Here is a 22242-nt window from a genome sequence, read left to right on the forward strand (position 1 = left end):
CTATTTTTGGAGAATAATAAAACATTATTTTTATTTGTATATTCAGAAAGATAAATACTGAAAATAAAACAAGTCAGTTATTGCATTCATTGAAGGGATTTATGTACAACATAATAATATTAATAATAATAAATTGTTACTATTTTATACTATAGTATTATTATGTAATAATAATCTAATAATACTATTACATATATATAAATGATAGTATTACATATTTTATTATTCTTGAATTTAATGTTAATATTTATTATTTGTATTATTATTAAAGTATAATTTTTAAATAATCATATGAAATTTATATATAATAAATCATATTAGTTATTACTATAGCATTTAATATTCAGATTTTTATTATGTTTTATTATTGTAGTATTAATGTTTTCACTATTTTGTGAGAATAATGTCATTTAAATTACTTGTTTATATTTATTTTAAGGTTATGTTATTAATATTGTAGTTCATATTAATATTTTATTGTATTCTGTTATTGTAGTATTAATGTTGTCACTATTTTTTGAGAATAATAAAACATTATTTTTATTTGTATATTTATTATATTTTATATTTATGCTATCAATGTAAGGACCGTTTGTATTGTGATAGCAGTTTTTCATTGTAAATTTCCAAATGCTAAGATATGAATGAATACATTTTTTCTGGGGGAAAAAAAATTATAATTGTGTGTTTAACTGAAAACTGATATCCCAACCTGCCCGCCATCAGAAGTTAAGCACATGACCCTCAAAAGCAGCATTAACTCGGTCATAAATATGTAACCCTTTTGACCCTGCACCTGTTAGTCTGCTTTCTTCCTCATTCCCTATCATCCTCTTCATCAGCATGTCGTCCCACAGCTGTAGGCCCCGCACCACGTCTTTCGAGTAGGTCAAACGGCAAGTGTATACTGCACAGGCTGTAATAGGCATAATAGGGTCAAGCCTCTGCATTTAATAAACAATTATCCATTAATAATAAATAAGTCTTTCTCTGAAGGGCGTGGCGACGGGCCGCTGCAAGCCTGGAGATGAATAATGCACAAAGTCCTGGTCAAACGGGCCGACCCACACAGCGCCAATTATCCCAGTGTGATAAAGAGCCTCCGAAACCCGACACCACTGCATGAACACACACACACACACTCTCCAGCACCTCCGAGTGATGGCGGCAGTGTATCTAGGATTAATATCTCACTCCCGCTTATGTTAATTTCTTGATTTCCTTGCAGTGTTTAGGAAGGAGAGGGCCCCGGACCTGTCGCTCTCATTTTGAATTACAAATCAATCACAGGTGCCGTCTGTCGCCCCGCCAAGGTCACTCAGATTATCAGAGGTTATAAGGAGAGGCTGACGGAACGCCGGCGGATTAGCATAGTCCGGCACTGGGTCTCGAAATAAAGAGCCCCCGTGGACCCTTTCAGAATTCCCAGAATTCCCAGCTCGGCCTCCTCAAATACACTGCTACCACTTATAATGGAATGAACGCTTTGCACTTTGCACTGGTCAATCATAGATATTAAGCATAAAGAAAATATACCGAGCTCCCACAGGGCCACGGGATATCTGACAGCGCTGGGACAGATATCAGTCAGTATAAGATATGGCTTATTTAGAAGCTCCATTCACTGTCCAATAAACGTAATGTACATTAATAGTCATATGTCTTTACTGTTTACTAGTGACCAGTATAACAACACATTAACTGGCCAGTTTGCTGATATTTGACCTTTTTTAGTGTCCGCTTAGCCAAATTGTGCAATTTCCAAAATCTGCTGGCGGCAACATCAAAAGATTATAAACAATTTCTGTTGTTTCTGCCATCATATCAGATTTTGTTTGATTATAAGTTACTATACATTTCTGCAAATTAACAAGTTAATCACTTTTGTTAATTTTATACCATTATTTATTTTTAGTATTTAATATTTTGTGTGTGTATGTGTGTGTGTATGTATACACATAGTTTTCACCTAATTTATCTAATTTTATATAATTGCTTATTCAATAATAACTATTATTATTATTATTATTATTATATATTGTTATTTGCCAATATTATAATGCATACAACTTTTAAAATTATAATTAGTATGATTGAGGTTGAATGATTATAACTGGAAAAAATTATTTAATCATGTTAATCATGTTTATTTGTTAATGTTCCAATGTTTTCACATACCACTTTTAAATTATGATTAGTATGATTATGATTATAACAGGGATTATAACCAAACATTTAAAACTATTTGTTTGATTTAATCATGTTAATCATCTTTAGTTAATGATGTTGTAATGTTTTCGCATACAGCGTTTTATATATAGAGAAGAGAGTGTGTGTTTGAGTATAAATTATTTTTTTTTAGAGAGAGTCTCTCTCTCTCGATCGATTTCATTCCCCTTTTCACATTATTATATAAGTATATACATATAATATGTAATGTTTGTATTTTATAGTTGGATTGTAGTGGCCCTGCTTTCCAGACATCTGTATCTACATCAGCCACTGACAGCCATGCATTGGACAATCACTACTATTTATGGTGGTTTCAAAACAGATTCATTGTGGTACATTTGCAAAAGGAACATGCGTAAGTCAGAGTCTCTCAGAGTGCATTTGCGTCACACACGTGCTAGTAAATGTAAGTAAACCTGTGAATTAATATGCACTCAAATAGAAAAGCAGAGCAGCGAGTTTCCCTCTGATTCCCTGTGATTTCATTTCCAGAATGAAGGTTTGGCAGGAGGCAAATTAGCATTAAAGCAATGTCTTTGCTAGATGACTGTTCCCCAGCACCTCCAAAACTCTCTCTCTCTCCCTCTCTCTGTAAATGATCTTGTCCATTAATAGCTGTCTGGAACTCTGTCAGCTCACTTTGTCCTAATGACACTCTCCCGTCTCCACATCCTGCCCTGATCCCAGTGATTTAAAACACACCCCACCGTACCCCATCTTTATTGCCTGAGATACCTTTGCTCTCCCCGTCTGCATCTGCGGCACATCTGGAAGTGTGCGTCTAAATAATTGGAAGTCAATTTGTTTGAAGTTATGTTTTGGCATCTGGTTCAATTCATTCGATCTCTGGAAATCACATTCAGGGGTTTTATAGCGCTGCCCCAGCTGGAGGCTTTTCATCTCTTTGTGCTTCGTGGTTAATTCGGCACTCTCCGGCCAGTGATGTGGGAGTTTGTGAAGTACTGCTGGGTGTGGTCCTATAAACACAAAATGGAGGCTCGGCCCCAGAGGATTATGGGAAGGCTGTGAAGTGATGTGGCAGAGTCTGGGGACGTTACGATCACCTTTATATCAGAACGAGCCTTGCGGTCCTGCTAACAAGCCTGATTTGTCACAAGTAAACACACTGTGTTCTTATTAATGATTTGATTAGAATTGTTATATTCTTTTCTAATGAATTATCTTTACGTAACCTGGACATTTACCTTTTCTAGGACCAGTCAATGTTTGTGTAAATTGTTTATTTAAATATTAAAAGTTATTTTAAGTGGCCTCACAGCAGATTTTTAATAAAAATAATACTGAAAATAATTCATTTGATTTAATTTGTTACAATCAGTGTTATTTTTGTATAATTGAGAAACTATTTTTTCTTAATATTTTAAATTAGATTTTTTTTAATTGTTTTTGCTGTTGTTGTTATTTATTTTTGTAAATATGTCTATATAGTTTATAGTATATAGTAACATACATGTTTTATGGTTTTAGTAGATTTGATCTAATTTGATCTAGTTTATTGTTTTTACATACACCTCAGATGCGTCAGATGGTTTTTTTGTTCAGATGATAGGAATGATCTCAATTACAGATTGATTTCTATAGTCTTACACAAATAACATCTGATGCTTTTACAAATCTAAGATGCAAAGCTGTATATTTTCCCCCTAATATCTCCCATTTTCTTTTGTTTCCCAGATTTATAGTCACCAAAATCTGACTGAGGCACAATCCAGAGGTTGTTCAGAAACATATTCTCATTCTGTGTGAGATCAGACCGTGCCACACATGAGCATCCCAGTCTGTTACCACCATCTGCTGGTGACACGCAGGACAGCGGCGACAAATTCAGCTCAGAACAGGTACCGAAACAGCAACACTACATTTTCTAGGATTGATGACCCATATCAGAGTCTTGAAATTCAAATATATTGATCTATATGGCTGAAGATGATTGAAAATAGAGGATTTGGTCTAGTTTACTTTCTGCTGCATTATACATTGTTGTGTGTGTAATATGAGTGCATTTTAAATATGTATGTTTTTTTTTTGTATGTTATATTATTGAGTATGTTTGCGTGTATTTCATATATACAGTATCTCTAAATATTAGTGGTGGGATTTGAACAAACCCCCAACCCTAATTATTAAATGATTTTTGTAACATGTAACTGAGACCATTCAACCAGTGAAAAAAAATCCCATAGAGTTGCACTGAGGGATGTATTGAATATCACAGGGAATCTTTTGATCTGGACCAGTAAGAAACCATGTAGCCATGCACAAAAACACCATTGCACTTGCATTATGGCCACCGCATATAGTTTTCTATATGCACAGATTGTCTTCAGAAAATGTACAATTCTACACTCAAAAGTTGTAAATCAAACATATTATTGCAGTACATTTTACAAGAAAATGCCATTTCATGTGTAATTCAATGTTACTTGTTGTTTCTTTGCTATTATTTGTGCAATTTACTAACAATTTCTGAGTGGTAATTGTTTCAAAATAAATCCTACACCAATTCTTTTCATCAACAATTGTAGATCTCTAATCTCGCGGACCGTTCTAGCATATAGTATGATTGCTTCTTTTTTTTTTTTGCATTGAACATAATATTTGTTCCTTTTTCAATTCTTTTATCCATATTGAAATAAATCAAAGGACTATATTTGCGGAGGAAAAATGGTTTGGAAGTGGCTCAGCAAAAGAAAATAGGAATTGCGCTTCCATGAGGCCTCGTCCATGTTTGTAATTTAATGAAAATCCATATTTACTTTGGGTAATTGCTCTGGCCAATTAAGCGTAAACATCACTCAGCACTTTGTAGTTGGAGTATCAGAGCTTGATAATGATGTGGCAGTTCAATTTTATTTTTCGTCTGCGGCGGAGATGCAAGTCGAAGCTTTTTCGATTTCATTACAGAGAAACATATAAGCTAATAACATTCTCAAACATTAATTTAGCCTGGCTTTGATGAACACGGGCTATCTGCCGAAATGCATTGACGTGTTTTTTTCAGCATGCTAGTGTTTGTTGTATTATTAATGTGTTACTTCATTTTCGATTTTGGTTAAATAATATCTGCTAATGAAATGTTTCTTTAGAAGGCTGCCTATTCTGGGCAAGTGCAAAATAAAACTTTAAATCAACTTGACGCATAAGAGACTTGTGTTACATGTTGTTGCTAACTATTTATGATCGTTAGTGTTTGTATATGCAGCAGAACTCCACTCGTTTGGGATTTAGGGTCTCGTGTGATTTTGGTCATGACTGTTCTGTGGTAAACTTTTGCTGCGGATGGGTTTTGTGTCAGGAGTTGTTCAGAAGACCGTTAAGAGTGTGATTAGGGCTTGTTTAAAAGTCATTAATGGCCTGTGGTTGGAGGTCATCATCACTCGGCAGGGGTCCACAATCTGGGGATGGATTAAAAAAATTCATACATTTTTTTCATTTAAAAAAAAAACGTAATTAGGCGTTAAGAAATAAATGTCTGCGTGTTTGTTTTTTGGTCAGCAAAACAGTTAATTTACCAACATTCTTCAAAATGTCTCTTTGTGTGTGTGTGTGTGTGTGTGTGTGTGTGTGTGTATGTGTGTGTTTCAGAAGAAAAGAAGTCATACAGGTTTGGAGCTACATGAGGGTGAGTAAACGATGAAATAATTTTTCATTTCAAGTTAAGAATTTTATTCTTCTCAATGTTTTGAGAATCCAGAACATAATAATGGCTTATCTAGTATGATATGGAGCTCATACTCACGGAGGAATACAACTTCAATTTTATTCAGAGCCCAAACTGAGTAAAATATGCAATTTGGTGCAGTTTCTGATATTTGTTTGGCCAAAAAGCAAAATGAAATGCTGATCGATTATAATGTAAATCACTGAGATCTGTATAGCTGACTAATTACATAAAATGCATACAAATATCAAGTTGTAACTCTGTATCTCTCAATAATATGTCTTTTTAAGATGTTATTTAAATTATCAAAGCTATGTAGTTTTTATTGTGTGGTTAAAACATATAATGCATGATGTATGATACTTAATACTAAGATTTTAACATGATTTTTCTAAAAATTATGTGTGGATAATCAAATAAACCTGAGTTCATCTTAAAATATTTCTAAGGCTATAGAAGTAATGTTTACTTCATAAAAATAGTCAAAAAGACACGTACCATTACCTGAAGGGGGAATTATATTTTACTTGCTAAAAAGTATAAACTAGAATCAGATGACACAAGGCATGTAGTAGATTCTGTGCAATAGTTTTTTTGCTGATGATTATTATTTTAAGGCCTTAGAGATTTGTGTTTCAAATATGATACAGTAGGCTTTATATGGTTAGGAGCTCAACTGAAACTTTAGTTATGAATGAAATGCGAGACAGTATATTCAGTTTATGAAAAAGGGGTTTTATATAAAAAGTAACATGTTAGATTAAGAAATGTTTTTTTAAGAATACAGGGATTAAAAACATAAATACATAAACAGTATGTTTCTGGAAAAATACAGTATGTATGAAACATAGAAAGATGCGTTAGGTTTTTTTGCATAGCATAATAACGACTGCATTGCTTCTGGTCTCAGTGGTAATAAAGTCAGCCTGCACTGAATAAGGCACTAAAAGATCTCTCTCTAAAGCGGTCCGTCTCAACAATGCCATTAAGTTTCAGAAATATACATTTTGTGATCCAGTGATCGTACATAACCAGTGTTATTGCTGTATAGACAGTCTTTTAGGTCAATGGCAGTAGATCAATCGGTCAGTCTCCCTTTTTTGATGTGTCTGACTCAACATTGGAGTAAGATTCTCATCGTCTTTGTAATCCAATGGAAACGGGAGGCCAGTTACACAGTGTTACTGGTCAGCATCTGGACGGTCAGAGCTCGTCTGCTTCCTCTGAGCTGAAGCTGCTCCTGCAGCTGCTCCCTTTGGACACGGCGGGCGATCCGGCGGAGAGGAGCGGGTCAGTCCCAAAGGGCGAGAGAGGGTCGTCCATCAGGATCTCATCCAGCCGGTGCTCTTCTTTCAAGGTGCTGCAGAAGAAGTCGGTGAAGTGGGAGAGAGGATCGGAGTAGGTGTTGGAGCCATCAGTCTGTTCTCCGGCGTTCCCCGCAACCATGGCCGCCGGTAAGGGTGTCCGCTGGGTGTATTCCGGGTTGCTCATGTCCTCCTGAGGGTAGATGGGTGGCTGGCCCGGCTGCGGCGGAGCCTGGGTGCTCGGAGGGGCCGGTGTGACCGGCTGGTGCTGCTGCTGTTGTTGCTTTAGGAGATGGGATGAAAGTTCAACAGCTCCCATAGAAGCAGCCATACTGGGCAAACCATGAGCGCGAGCCTGGATTTCCAATTCCTGTCAATAATAACACACAGGCAAGTGAGTTAAAGATATATAAGATTAAAAAAATAATAATAATAAAGAACACTCTAATTTGTTCTCTTCCCTTCTTATTTTTTGCTCTAGGCTTTCATCTGCCCCATAAACACTTGAAGGGATGCATTCAACTTCAAAAACTCATTCATCACAATGCTATATTCTGAGGTAACGTCCAGCCAGCAGGGCGTCCCATTAAAACAGGGCAGCTAAACGGTGTGTGATGGGTAATTATTAAATTACCCAGACCTTTGGCCTTAAGTTGCCACCATTGTTTGGCAGAAGCATTCTTAAAAGCTCAACATTTCATTGTCATATTTATTGATTTTAGTCCATTTTATAGACTAAAATGGAATCTAATTCTAGTTGGTGGAGAAAAAAAATACAATTTTAAAAAAGAAAAAGAAAACCAAATATTTCACATATTTTCTACATTTATAATATCTGACATTTTGGCATTGAGCTGAAACCATCACAAGGGTTTTTAGTGAAAATATTAAATTAAATAAATATTAAATAGGCCAACATTTTGGTCAATTTTACTTTGATTAAAATGTCAACTAATTTTTGTTGACAATTAACATCTAAATAATGTTAAAAAAAAATTTACCGAATATATTTTATACATTTATAAATATCTGATTAGTGTCATATGTATAGAATGCATTTGGGTGGGTTAATTTACCTTATTAAAAAATGTATATTATATTAATATTCTGGATTTTTCAATAATATAAGGCATCACTGTTTGGTGTTATTTTTTAATACTAATTTATTTTTATATTTTAATATATACTTTTTATTATGTGGTATTTTCGTCTTTATTCATATTATTCATTTTAAATATAATGAAGATGTGCATGTTTTGACTCGTCTTTGCTATCATTGATGAAATCAAAAAATAATAATAATGAAACAACACTTTTGTCACTTACATAGTTGATGAGATGAACACTGATTACTAACCTAGTACTCTTGCAAGTGTCTACACTAACAGCTATGGCTTCACATTTTTCTCTTTTCATTACTCCCACACATTATCTGTAGCGGAGACAGTTTAAATGAGCTATTGCATTGCCTCTTAACGTGGGTATCTTCAGACACTCAATTGAGGCATTATTAGCATTAGCTTTTGGATAGGGAGCCTCGGGGTAATTACTTTGAGGACTAATTGCGATGTCTTCACATGTGTGAAGAAGACTCGAACCCGGTCTGCGAATATGTCAATACTGTGGAAATGTAATGCATAAATTCAGATGAGGTGCCCGGCTCTTCAAAGTTATTAGCCCTCATAATCGAATTCTAGGCCCATTCCGCTCCTGACGAAGCTGTAGCTGCTATTTATTAATCAAGTAATTACCTCAGCTCGCCATGTTTAAAAAAAAAAAACATCAGTAGAAGCAGCCAGCTCAGCTGTCAGGCACATTGGGGCACCTTTGTTTGCTATATATTCGAGGCCTGGTTTGAGCTGCTATTGTACTGGTACTACTAACTAAACTGTGTTTGTCAATAGAGCGACAGTCATTTGGCTGTTTTAAAACAGCTTTTTTACAGCGACAAGCTACTTTTCCAAAGAGTATTAAAACATAACACTATATGGCTGTATTGTCACTGCATTTTACCATGTACAAACATTTTTAAGAGCAAGTTTAGGGAATAATTAAATATGGCCTCCTAAATGCTCTTATTTAATGGTGCAAAGCCATTTATTGTCGAGAATCACTATTGTTGTAATTAAATGATTTACTGGTCAAATAAACAGCTCACCAGTTCATTTTTAATTCATTTTAGTCAGCTTTACCTGGACTAAAATGGCATCTAAGTTTAGTTGGTGAAAATAACATTTACTTCTTAAAAAAAATAAAATAAAGTGTTTTACATATTTTATAAATGTATAACATCTGAACTTTTGGCCTTAAGCTGCAACCATTACAAGGTTGTTGTTGTTTTTTTGGCAAAAATATTCCTAAATTTGCCAACATTTCTTATTAAAATGGGAAGTAATTCTAACTTTACTCACTCATTAAATGAATGACTCGCCAATTCATTTTTGCCCTTTTGTCTTTCTTTTTTGCAGGGAAATATTTAGTTAAATGCTGCTATTTCTGTCACTGTTTTTGACTCAGTTATATCATTTATTTTTCTTTAGGAGTGTTTATTATAAAATTAAGGTTAATTTAATCCTGTCAGCCCAATTTAGATCCATTTGTAGAATTCAATTGTTTCATCTGCTAGTTTATGAAGATGCTATAGTCTTTAAAAGCTTCAGTGTAGTTGTACTACTTTTTTTGAAATGTAAGCTAGTCTTTTTTCAGCATTTTTTTGTTAAATCCTCGTCGCTCACTCCTATAACCATCTTTTTCTGCCATCTCTCATGTCTACATCTCATTCTCGCTCTTTCTCATGGCCACATTCCGCTCGTTCTCTTGTTCTTTTTGTCTCTTTACCTGGATTCGTAGCAGGAGTCTTCTGTTGGCCTGTTCTAGTTTCTTCTGTCGGCTCTCGAGATCACGGGCGTGCTGCTGCTCTTTCTGCAGCCACTTAATGTATTCCACCGAGGCCTTGAGGATCGTCCCTTTGTTCCAGCGCATATCACTGCCAGAGAAACGTAAAAGATAACCTTTCTCAACACCGCCTTTGCATCAGCAGAACTTTCATACACAGAGAAAAGCCTCACAAGGGTCTCTTTTTTTTCCCAGGACTTAGAAACTGTGATTTACATGGCCAATTATTCATTCTCGGACATTACCTTGCCTTTGAATGGGGAATTTTAATGGAATAGTTAAGTACGTCTGCAGAAAGACCATTCTACAGCCCCTTGTACGGTAAAGTTAATCCCCGAGCAAAAATAGGTGTCGGAAGAGGTGGAAAAAAATTGGACTTCGGAAGCCGAAGTAAAGTGCAGTCATTCCCGATACCATTACTTTTTAAAAGGAGGAAAGTGTCGTGAAATTGTCTCTTTCTTTGGAATAAGATGTTGGCCTGATCGCAGCTAATAATCTCCTTTATCTTGTGTTAATGGCAAGGTGACAGCACTAGCCTTCCATTTAAATATGATAAAAAGTTCAATTAAGCCGGGGCAATGGACTCGCCGTCTGCACTGTACTTCATCTCTAGGTTCAGTTGTGCTTAAACTTTAGTTCAAATGCTCTATACTTTGCCTTGAACCTCATTTTCATCATTCAGATGGGAGTCTGTTCGCTCTGTAGGTATTTCCTTGAGAAATGAGCACTGTACTGTCATTTTCTCTCTACTTCAGTGTCATTTTGCCCTGTCTTCACGAGTCTATCTCAGACGTGATTGTTTTTTTTCTTTTCTCAGACTTTTAGAGTTCAGCTCGACTGTTATTGAGTGAATCCAGGAACATTTTGACTTACGGGTCATTTGACCTCGGTATCAGCGTTCCGAGCTCCTTGATCCTGTAGTTGATGTTGTATCGCCGTCGTCTTTCAACTGGCAATTGTGAGAACAAAATATGTCATACACCACAAACCTAATATTAATATGAAATATAAATGATTAATAAATAATGCATACTTTATTAAAGCATGAATTGGTGTATTATTAAATATAAATAAATTAAATATATAACCCTCATATTTTGTTGAGAATGACTTGACTTGTCTTAAAAAATAAATACAAAAATGAAGTTATTCTTCTCAGAATATTAAAGAATTTTTTCTCTGACCTAGTCAGACTCCAATTGACAAATTTAATTTAATATTTATTGTATCACAAAGCAACCAAGCATTTTTCAGGGACTGAAAAGCAGCTTTGCTTCATTTTGGATTCAATCTGATCCCCATTAAAGCACACAACAAAAAATACAATAAAATAATCAAAACATACAGTTTTTGTTCACAATAGTTTTTTTGGACATTTAGGAAAAGTATCAACCTTGTTCTTAAAGGGACAGTTCACCCAAAAATGTAAATTCTATTGTCGTTATCTAAATAGAAGATCTTTTGAAAAATGTTGGTAACAAACAGTTGACTGTAGCCATTGACTCCCATAGTATGGAAGCAAAATACAATGGAAGTGAATGGCTACCGTCAGCTGTTTGGTTACTAACATTCTTCATAATATCTTGTTTTGTGTTCAACAGAAGAAAGAAACTCATACATGTTTGGAACGACATGAGGGTGAGTAAATGATAACAGAATTTAAATTTTTGGGTGAACGAGCCCTAATTTGAATTATTTTGGAAGCATTTACAGGGCAATTTTTTTAAGTGTATAGAATCCTTACTTAGATTGTGGTTGTTTTTTTTCTGTCTTTCTTTGGCCAGGACTCTGGTGTCATGTTCTGTAAGAGAAGAAATATGGGAAGGTTATTGCAGAAACTCATAAGTTTATATCCAAAGGTAAGTTGAACACCATGCTGATTAGGGCTGTGCGATTTGGGGGAAAATATCAAATTGCGATTTTTTTTTGACAGGTATTGCGATTTGATTTGCGATTTTAAATTTGCAAAGTCAAGCTTCAGCTCAATATTTTCAATAATGTGCAGCACAGTATATGTATCATTACCCTGCTGAAAAAAACTATAGAAATCATCACAGAAATTCTTATAGTTTCTATTAAACCATTACAAAATTCCTTTTTGTTTTGGGCATTATTCCAATAGGAATTACTGTTGTTCTATTGGTTGTCATCTGCTAGATTACATCCCACCAATAGAATCCATCAAATAGACACCATTATAGTTTACATTAAAACTAAACAAATTCCCATTATAACCCTGAAATCCATTCCATTTGTTATTGTGTTTTGGGAGGGGTTCTATTGTTTTTTTTTTTCCAGCAGGCAAGATTATAATGGTATAACTACTTTTACAGAATTAACTTAATTTCACAGAAAATTTTTATTTTTTATAAATAAAGAACTGTATTTCTTAAGTCAATTTAAAATTTAAAGTATTACATTGATTTATTCATTTGAAGTATTTGGGAGTTTAAGAGCAAGTGGAAAATTGTGCTGAATGTTTCATTTCATCCAAGTGAAATTAGCAAGCAGTTAGACTGAATATACATTCTTTTTAAACATGGAGCCAGACGCGAATCGACACAGGTTGCGCGTGTGCGTCAAGCCTCATCCATACTGCCAGATGCGCTCGTTGAGATTTGCGGTGCGGAGCCGGGTGCGAGTATAAACTAGCATTGCGAGACAGGCTGCGTGAGTGCGGCAAGCATGAACGCCTCGTCCGTGACGCGGGATTCTCGCCGCGTGGGGCAGAGAGGAGCGAGTATGAGAAGCATTCACAGACACAGGCTGTGTGTGCGCTCTTCTGAATTGGGAATATCCAACATGCATTATAAACTTATTTCAAATGAATCTTCTTGCCCAGGGCAAGTAAGAATGCAACTCAAGGCTGGCAGTCATGCATATGCTCTGGAACAGAGTAATATCGCGTCCACATCGCAGGCTTTGCGATTAGGAAATCGCAACATCTTAAATCACGATTTCGATTCGATTTCGATTAATCGCACAGCCCCAATGCTGATGCAAAGTGTGTCTTTAAAGAAAGCCGTCAGATTAGTAATGTCATTAGTTTTGGCAACTTCCTCAAGATTCCTGACCCCTGCCTAACACTCACAAAACAACACTAACCTCTGTTGAACCCATCACATGCAGCCACGCATCAATACAAGCCCTCTTTTTGTGTGTGAATAAGCTGTTTTCATTCACCCCAGACTCGTCAACACCAGATCTCTGTCTTAATGTAGAAAAGCTGTGTATCTTCTTTTAATCCTTCCTGACCTTACCATTAACCAATCTGCTGAGAGGAGGAAGGCCAAATGCTTCTGCATTCATATTCACATTCTTCCAAATTATATAATTGGGAGCAGTGATTGGATTTCTCAATTCATTTCTGCTGATTCAATAAGGTCATTTGTGCCGCGTGTAACCAAACAAGAGCGTCGTGCAGCACACTTCTGTTAAAAAGACAGTAATGCACTTCTTTTCCTGCCAGAGTGAAGAGTTCTCCAGGCATCCTTTCTATTTCCTGAATCAATTAGCTTTACTTGATGCATGACATTCATAAGAAAAAAAGGAGCCCACAAAGGAGGCATTGTGCCGTGTCTATCATGCTAAGAATACATGCTACCATATTCTGCTCACTGAAGCACTGATAATGAAGAATGAGAGCAACACAATGGTGAGCTAAACACGGAGCGCGCTGACTCTTAAAATAAGACAGCTGGATAATAAAATGAAACATACAGGCTTGTGTTTGGCTTTCAAAGCCCGGGCCTTTTGGAATAACACATGTGGAATGAGCCCGTCTGGGTTGGCTTTGCTAGATATATTTACAGTTTGCTCGCTCCTGAATTTCCAGAATGAAAGACTATATTGTGTTGTTTTGTTTTTAATAGTCTTGCCTACATAAACCTTTAAAAGACATTATATTTGTGTAAATTACATTTACGTGAATGCATTTGGCATACCTTTTATGTAGTGGATTTAGCTTTTTTTTATCATATTTTTATATTGACTTTAATTATATATCATCAAATATACTATACTATGTTTACATTCAGTACTAGTAGTAGTATTGCAATATCTTTTATATTTATTATGAAAACATTTATTATTGTATAATACAATAATGTGAAATAATAATTTGAAATAAAAAAGAAAAATAACAATAAATTAAGTATGCCAAATGCATAAATGTAAATACACTACAATTTTGAGACAGCTAATTCATCTGGTAAAATAAGTACTAAAATGCTATTTATAATTTGTATAATACAGTTATACAATAATGCAATACAATATGTGACCCTGGAGCACAAAACCAGTCTTAAGTCGCTGGGGTATATTTGTAGCAATAGCCAAAAATACATTGTATGGTCAAAATTATAGACTTTTCTTTTATGCCAAAAATCATTAGGATATTAAGTAAAGATCATGTTCCATGAAGGTATTTTGTAAATTTCCTACCGAAAATATATCAAAACTTAATTTTTGATTAGTAATATGCATTGCTAAGAACTTCATTTGGACAACTTTAAAGGCGATTTTCTCAATATTTAGATTTTTTTGCACCCTCAGATTCCAGATTTTCAAATTGCTGTATCTCAGCCAGATCATAAAAAGTGATATGTCATATCATAACAAACCATACATCAATGGAAAGCTTATTTATTCAGCTTTCAGATGATGCATAAATCTCAATTTTAAAAAATTAACCCTTATGACCGGTTTTGTGGTCCAGGGTTACATATAGTTTTTATAATACTTTTAAAAATTTTATAAAATACATAATTATATAATATAGACTTTGATATAATTATCGATATTCTGCATATATGTTGGTTATGATTATGGTTTCTTTTTCCAACAATTTTATTTTAAATTGATTGTAAGGTGTAAGTTTGTAAGTATATTATATAAAATAGATAAACTATAATAAAAATAAGCAATGTGATCAGTTTAAATCCCAATAAATATTTTATACATTTTATTTTTGTCAATGCTATCACAAGATGAGCAACAGAAAATTAACTGTCTCAAAACTGCAGTGACATCTTTGTGGTTTAGAGACCTTTAATTGATTTCTCCTTAATGTGAAAGTAAACTGCTCTTGTAAATGTTTCTTTCTGAAATGCCTTTGCTAACAGCACAGGTCCTGCTCGGACAGGCGTCTGTGCCCTTCTGTGCTCCGTACCTGTGACTTCCATTTTAACTGAGAGCTTTGTGGGCAATGAGGGTGTCAGTCCACCGTGAGGGGCAGTCATACCTTGGTCACCGCCGTACACCTCCAGCATGCTGTTGTTCAGGGACACCTTCAGAGGAAAGACACAGAAAGTAAGTCTAGATTTACACACAGACATTAAATCTTCACCTTGTGTAGTTCTCCTGCATGTACGTGATCTTTTATCCAGTCTATTTTGCTCCATGTGTAATACGTTTGGTGTTTTGTTACATGCATGATTTTTGACGCAGACTTTCTGTATATTAAGAGTAAAAACCTAAAACACCAGACATTATCTGTTCAACAGGCTTAGACTTCAACTTATTATACACTGATTTTGAGGAATAAAACGTGTTGATTACAGCTGGGAGTGCTTCATTTTTCCAAATGAAAGCATAATCAAATGTCAAATTTAAGATTATTGGAGTACACTTTACTAGAAATGAAAGCTTTTCTACTTCAAAATTTCACATATAAATCAATGCTGTTTCTTTGTAGTTGACATTTACTAGCAATTTCTGAGTAAAAAAAAAAAATTTTATGCAGATTCAGTATAAGTTTGAACTGAGCAGAGAAAATCAGCAAAAAGATGCAGCACTTCAAGAGACAAAAGAGGGCGCTGTGGAGCAAGTGATTTTTTTTATTTATTTTTTTGCTGAACAATAAACAAGTGTTATTTTAGTAGAACTGGGATATTATTATAGTTTGTATTACTATTTTGAATTAGTTTTGATTTTCTATTTTCATTAAAATTTTTGTAAAAGTTTTTGTAATTTTGTTGTGGTTTTGTAGTTTATTTATTTATTCATTCATTCATTCTATTTTATTAATTAATTAAATAATTAATTAATGAGCATTTCTCCATTTCTCACATCAACAAATATGGAAGTGAACAAATCCCTAAATTATGGTGAGCTACCCATGAGGTTTTTGCGTGGGAAACCAAACTGCCATCTTTAATATCATAATGTCACAAAATCGCATGGTTCTGCTTATGCATGTTTGATGACATTCTGGCACATCTGGAAAGATTGCTTGTGACCTCAAGCAAAGCCTTCCTGCAAAATCACAAGTATGACCTCTGCACATGACCCGATGCAAATTAAGCAAACCGCTTTACACAGGCAGCTTGGCTGAAGAGGGGAGCGTCACACTCCTCTCATGTGCAAGCACTTTTCAACTTTGAAGTACATAATATGGGTTTAACCCCAGATAGAACACAGTGGAACCAAATATTTGCTCTCAGGTGCACCACATCCTAAATAGCACATATATAACTGCAAGGAACTTGATCTTGCAAAGCTTCTGACTGAAGAATTAAAAGAGAATGTTAAATGTAAGATATATACAGACGAAAACAAAAAAGAGCAATATGTTTTCAGTGTAGCTTCAATTAATATTTTCTGATTTATTTTATAAAGGAAAGAACATGTACATTTTAGTTATAAGGTGATAGCTTTACCAAAATATGTTACATTGACTTATGCTGTGAATGACTAAAAAGTGACACAAATGAATGGCCTGACCCCTTACACTGTTAAAGACTTATTGTGTAAATGAGCCCAGTCTTTGTAGCCCATGGCCTGGGCATTTTGGAAACTACCCCCTTAATTTGTGCCTTGTGGCTACAGAGGTCTGACCAATGACATGACATGAATAAATCATCTGTCAAGAAAACCTCCAATCAGAAAACACCCCAGGTGCTCAGCAACAAGCTTCCAAAACCTCCTCCACACAACATGCCACATAATGACCATCTGGTGGCCAATTAGTGAGTACCCCATGCTAGTGCTAACACCTTCCTCATAATGAATAGAGAAAAGAGACATGTGTTCTTCATAGTGTTGCTGATGTTTTATATTAAGCTGTGGTGAGATCAGGGCATTATTTTGATTGGTGATTAAGGCAGCATTGAGCGACCGAGAGTTTTGTGTTGCGCATTTTCCTACATGTAAAATAAAGGGAGGAGGGATGTGAAACTTTTCTTCTGTTGACACTCACTTGTTGACTATGTTAAAGGGCCACTATGCCAAGAAAAAAAAATTACTAAACTGGCATTTTGCTGAAATGTATGCAGAAAGTGTTCATCTAAAAGCAGAAATTTGCCTCTTACACTCTTAAAAATAAAGGTGCTTCACGATGCCATAGAAGAACCTTTTTGTCTAAATGGTTCCATAAAGAACCTTTAACATCTGAAGAACCTTTCTGTTTCACAAAAGGTTCTTTGTGGCGAAAGAAGGTTCTTCAGATTATAAAAAGGTAAGAAAGAGATGGTTCTTTAAAGAACCTTTGACTGAATGGTTCTTTGTGGAACCAAAAATGGTTCTTCTATGGCATCGCTTGAAGAACCTTTTGAAGCACCTTTATTTTTAAGAGTGTACTTACATTTATACATACAGCATTGGTTGTGGCTTATGGCTGGCTGGAACTTATACTTCAGGCTTGTGCTCATTCACACAAATTACAGTCATCTCTCAGTCAGTTAAGTCATCTGTCAATGTAAAGTGTTTGGACTGACAAAATGTTTAAGGCCTGTGCTGCCTTTTAAAGGGATAGTTTACCCAAAAATAAACATTCTGTCATCATTTACTCAAGTTTACCCAAGTTACTGAACCCTTGTTGGTCCCCATTGACTTCCATAGTATGGGAAAAATTACTATGAAAGTCAGCGGGGATCAGAGACTATTTGTTTACCCACATTCTTACAAATGTCTGTTTTTGTGTGTACATGTGTTCAGCAGCAGAAAAAAACCTACAGGTTTTGAAGTTGAGGGTGAGTAAATGATGACAGAACTTTCATGTTTTGGGTGAACTATCCTTTTCAAAAGAGTCCCTTGACTGACAGGTAAATCTCTAATACTGATTTTAGACACACATATGCCTATGAGATTAAAGTTATTCAGTTTCTAAAACCACTATGTCTTATTTTACTGTACGTAGTAAAGTTTTGGCTCTGTAAGTTAAACAAAGTTGCATATACCTACCAAGGCTGCGTTTCTTTGATCAAAATTGCAGTAAAAACAGCAATATTGTGAAACATTACAATATATGTATATTTTTAAATGTAAAATATTACTGTGGCAGCAAAGCTTAATTTTAGCAGTCATTGAGTGTCACGTGATCTGTCAGAAATCATTCTGATTTGCTGATTTGGTGCTCAAAAACATTTCTGATTATTATCAAAGTTGAAAACAGTTGTGCTGCTTAATACTTTTGTGGGAATTGATAAATTTTTTCAGGATTATTAAGTACAAAAGAACACAATTTATTAGAAATGGGAATCTTTTGTAACATTATGAATGGCTTTTACGGTCACATTGTATCAGTTTAATATGTCCGTGCTGAATAAAAAAATATCTTAAAAAAATAAAAATAAAATAAAATAAAATAAAACAGGGAGCATTTGCTAAAAATGATGACAGATTGCAAGACGGATACCAGATTGCAGGAAAAAAAATAAAAAAATAAAATAAGACTGCTTGCTGCAAAGCAGAACATATATAAATGTTACTATTATTCTTATTTAAACAAGAAAAACACTTTTCACCGCCAAAGTCTTGAAATATTAATAACAGATGCCCCAACAGAACATATAGCCATGACTCCAGATCAGAATAATTGATTGACTGTAAGGATTATAAGTGTGATTAAGTCATGATACCTGGTTTATATTCGAAGACTGATTGGTTACAGCTGAAGAACAGCATTTAATATCCAAGACATTTGTGATGGTAACACTTTATTTCGATAGTCCACTTTAGACATTCTATTAACAGTAAGTAACTTTGCAACTACATGTCAACTAGCAGTTAGTAGAGTATTAGTAAACTGTCTGCTTAATATCTTCTAACACTTTCTTTGTCAAATTATTCTACTAACCCTTAACCTACCCTAACAGTCTACTCTGAGAGTTAGTAGACATGTAGTTGCAAATTAATGAGAATTAGTTGACATGTAGTTGACATGTAATTACAAAGTTACTTATAGTTAGTAGAATGTCTAAAGTGGACTATCAAAATAAAGTGTTACCTTTTAATTTTGCACGTTCATTTCTTTTCTAGTTTTTATTTTAGGAACTATCAAAAATAAACAGAGCTAAAATTTAATTATTTTGTTTAATTTAAATGCATTTTTTAATTCTGCAATTTTTCTTATTTTTTTCCTTCGTTATCTACACCATGGTCTACATGCAGCTCAACAACACCATTTATTTTACATGTTCATTTCATTTCATATTAGAACTTTTATGTAAAGAAATGTCAATAATAAACAGGAACTGAAATTAATTTGTTGAAATGAAGTTCTGCGACTTTATTTTTGATTCATCATGGACGACATGCAGAAAACAAAAAAGTTGGGAAAGTGCAAGCTCTCTATGGGTATAATGTCAACAAGCATATACATAAACTTACTTGGTGTCTAAACACAATTATCATGCTCGATTTCAAACATCTTTTTTCAACTCTCGCTCTTTCTGCCTCTCAACAGGCCAAACATTCAAAGGGGGACATATTTCAGAAGGGAGACTGAGCAAGACAGAGGTATGCACTCAGTATTTTCCTCATTTTTTCTTTCTTCTTTCGCTCTGCTTTTTCTCCCTCCCTCGAAGGAACGTTTACTTTAGCTCCTTAAGAGAGAGGCCGGGAGGCTCGGATCCCGATTTGGGTGCCCACAACTCACCAGGGCCTGCAAGCCTGATGAAGTTCAAGCTGACAGCTGCATAAATCACAGCCCACTGGAGCTAATAGGTGGCAGTATTCAAATCCAGCCCCCTGCCTCGGACCACCCAGGTAGCCTTTACAGGAATAGGAGCATCCAGTCATATCTAACACAACTGAAACTGTACAGCCATCTGAGGCACTTAGCCCCCCGCTCGCCCCTCTGGCTGCTCCTCGACGGGTGGGGGGCTCTCTTAGCAACACAGGAGAGGCCCGTCTGGCATCCGGACTACAATGATTCATATTTGGCACTTCCATAAAGGCTTCAGTTTCAGGCCCAATATGGCATAGTCAGTCTTACTCACATTCTTTTTCTCTTCTTGTGGAAAAACCTATAAAAATCTAAGCCAATAACCCAACAGAAGTTACCAGCTTTCCTCTAAGAAAGAACTTGTGATGTTTTTGAGCCACTGTTAGTCTTTTAAAAGATGCAAAAGTGCAAAAATACCAGTTGGGCCAGTTCATAAACGTTAAAATACATAATAAAATAACAAGACACAAACAATATGGGTGTTAAAATGATTATAGGTTGAAAAAATTGCTCAGCTTTTCTTTGTAAAGTTCAACCTAATTGGTAACACTTTATTATAAGAACGGGCATGTATGTATGACAGTTAGCGGAAGTTAGAGAAAAGTGTTTATAACGTTTTAAATATGGATATTTTTCTAACAAAAATGCATCGATTCGCTACAGGAGGCCTTTATTCACCCCCCCGGAGCCATGTGAGACACATTTTATTATGGATGAATGCACTTTATTGCACTTCTTTGGACTGTTAAAAAAACACCCATCCAGTGCCATTATAAAGCTTGGAAGAGCAAGGACAATTTTTTAACATAACTCCGATTGGATTTGTCTGAAAGAAGAAAATCATATACACATCGGATGCCTTGAGGTTGACTAAAGCATGGGCTAATTTTCATTTAGATAACATAACATGCATTAGATAATATAATCTAACAATGAAACATAATTCTAAAGCATTTAGCAATTTTAGTTTAATGTTAATTTTAATATTTACTAATACATTATTATAATCTAAAGTTGTATCTGTTACTATTATTTAAAGGACCTGAGCTTACATGAACTAACAATGAACAGCTGTATTTTTATTAACTAATGTTAACAAAGGCTAATAAATACTGTACTGCATTCATTAATGCTATGAAGGATTTTATTATAAAGTGTTTCTATCCAGTTTTGCTTGTAGCAATGAAAATCATACCACTAAAATGATTTAAACAGCTTTCATCTCAAATATGTTTTTACCTTCTTTTTTTTAATAAAGCTTTTTAAAAATGTTAAGCATCACATTTCTACTTTTAAATTTGTCCTTATTTACTTTCATTGTATGTGCCTGACTGTAACCTGAAGTTTTGCTTTTTTTTTTATAAAAAGGGGGGACAAGGAGTACCCCTTTAACCTCTGTTACTTGAATGAACCAACACAGTACAGCCAAAAAAAGCAAAATAATTGTGTTGCATAGTTACCGTATTGTCCAGCTACAAGCAGTGTAAAATTGGGCCTCACCTTCCCTGTGGGCCCCCCACATGGTGGCTTGGCCTACATTCACTTCAGCTCTGTTTTCCCCATTTCAGAGGGTGAATCCCACGTTCTGTCATGCTGAATCTGAAATCAGACCTGACAGAATCACTTCTGTCCCTGGGAAGCACTCCTAATCCTCCTGCTGTTCGTCAGTGCACTTCTCTCAAAGATCAATTTAGATTATACTGGGGATGTATGACTGCTTAAAGATAACACCATGACTGACGCACATATTTTGTGGTTGTCATTAGCTACAGCATATACTTACTGTTCATTATGAGCACATTAAGCCTTATTAAAACTAGTTCACAAGCATAAACCACACTACAACATGTTTATTTCCTCTCATGTTGGATTGTATGAAACATTTAAACAACTTCGAGCTGTTGTTTTGGCCTAGGGTGACCTCATTGTAAACTGTTTTTCTAGTCAGTTGTTTGGGGGATTTTAGAATGTTGGAACATTTTAGTACACATTTATCATATGACACCTGGGATTCACCACACACACACTGCCACCGCCACACACGATTATTTACCTTACAGGCAGCTTGCTCTGTTCTTGCCTTTTCACAAGATGCATCATCATCTTAAAATGATTTGTAGTTGCTCTTTTTACAGTGTGTGGGATCTGGAAGCAGTACAACTGATTAAAACAACCTTAAATTA

At 35.1% G+C, this 22242-nt stretch overlaps 1 protein-coding gene across 3 annotated transcripts in view; it reads right to left on the reverse strand.

Annotated features, from left to right (window-relative positions):
- Positions 1-6704: 6704 nt before the first annotated feature.
- Positions 6705-22242, reverse strand: part of LOC107584009 (transcription factor EC-like) — a 65768-nt gene continuing 50230 nt past the window's right edge. For all 3 annotated transcript variants that reach the window (XM_016270404.1, XM_016270406.1, XM_016270405.1), the window contains 5 exons: positions 15356-15401; positions 11858-11914; positions 10987-11062; positions 10057-10204; positions 6705-7588 (listed from right to left, as the gene is read on the reverse strand). In XM_016270404.1, the coding sequence (XP_016125890.1) occupies positions 7118-7588; positions 10057-10204; positions 10987-11062; positions 11858-11914; positions 15356-15401 (798 nt within the window). In that variant the 3' untranslated portion in view covers positions 6705-7117. The remainder of the gene's footprint in view (positions 7589-10056; positions 10205-10986; positions 11063-11857; positions 11915-15355; positions 15402-22242) is intronic.

The sequence above is a fragment of the Sinocyclocheilus grahami genome, unplaced genomic scaffold (assembly GCF_001515645.1).
Source record: "Sinocyclocheilus grahami isolate Dianchi unplaced genomic scaffold, SAMN03320097.WGS_v1.1 scaffold56.1, whole genome shotgun sequence".
Taxonomy (NCBI): Eukaryota; Metazoa; Chordata; class Actinopteri; order Cypriniformes; family Cyprinidae; genus Sinocyclocheilus; species Sinocyclocheilus grahami.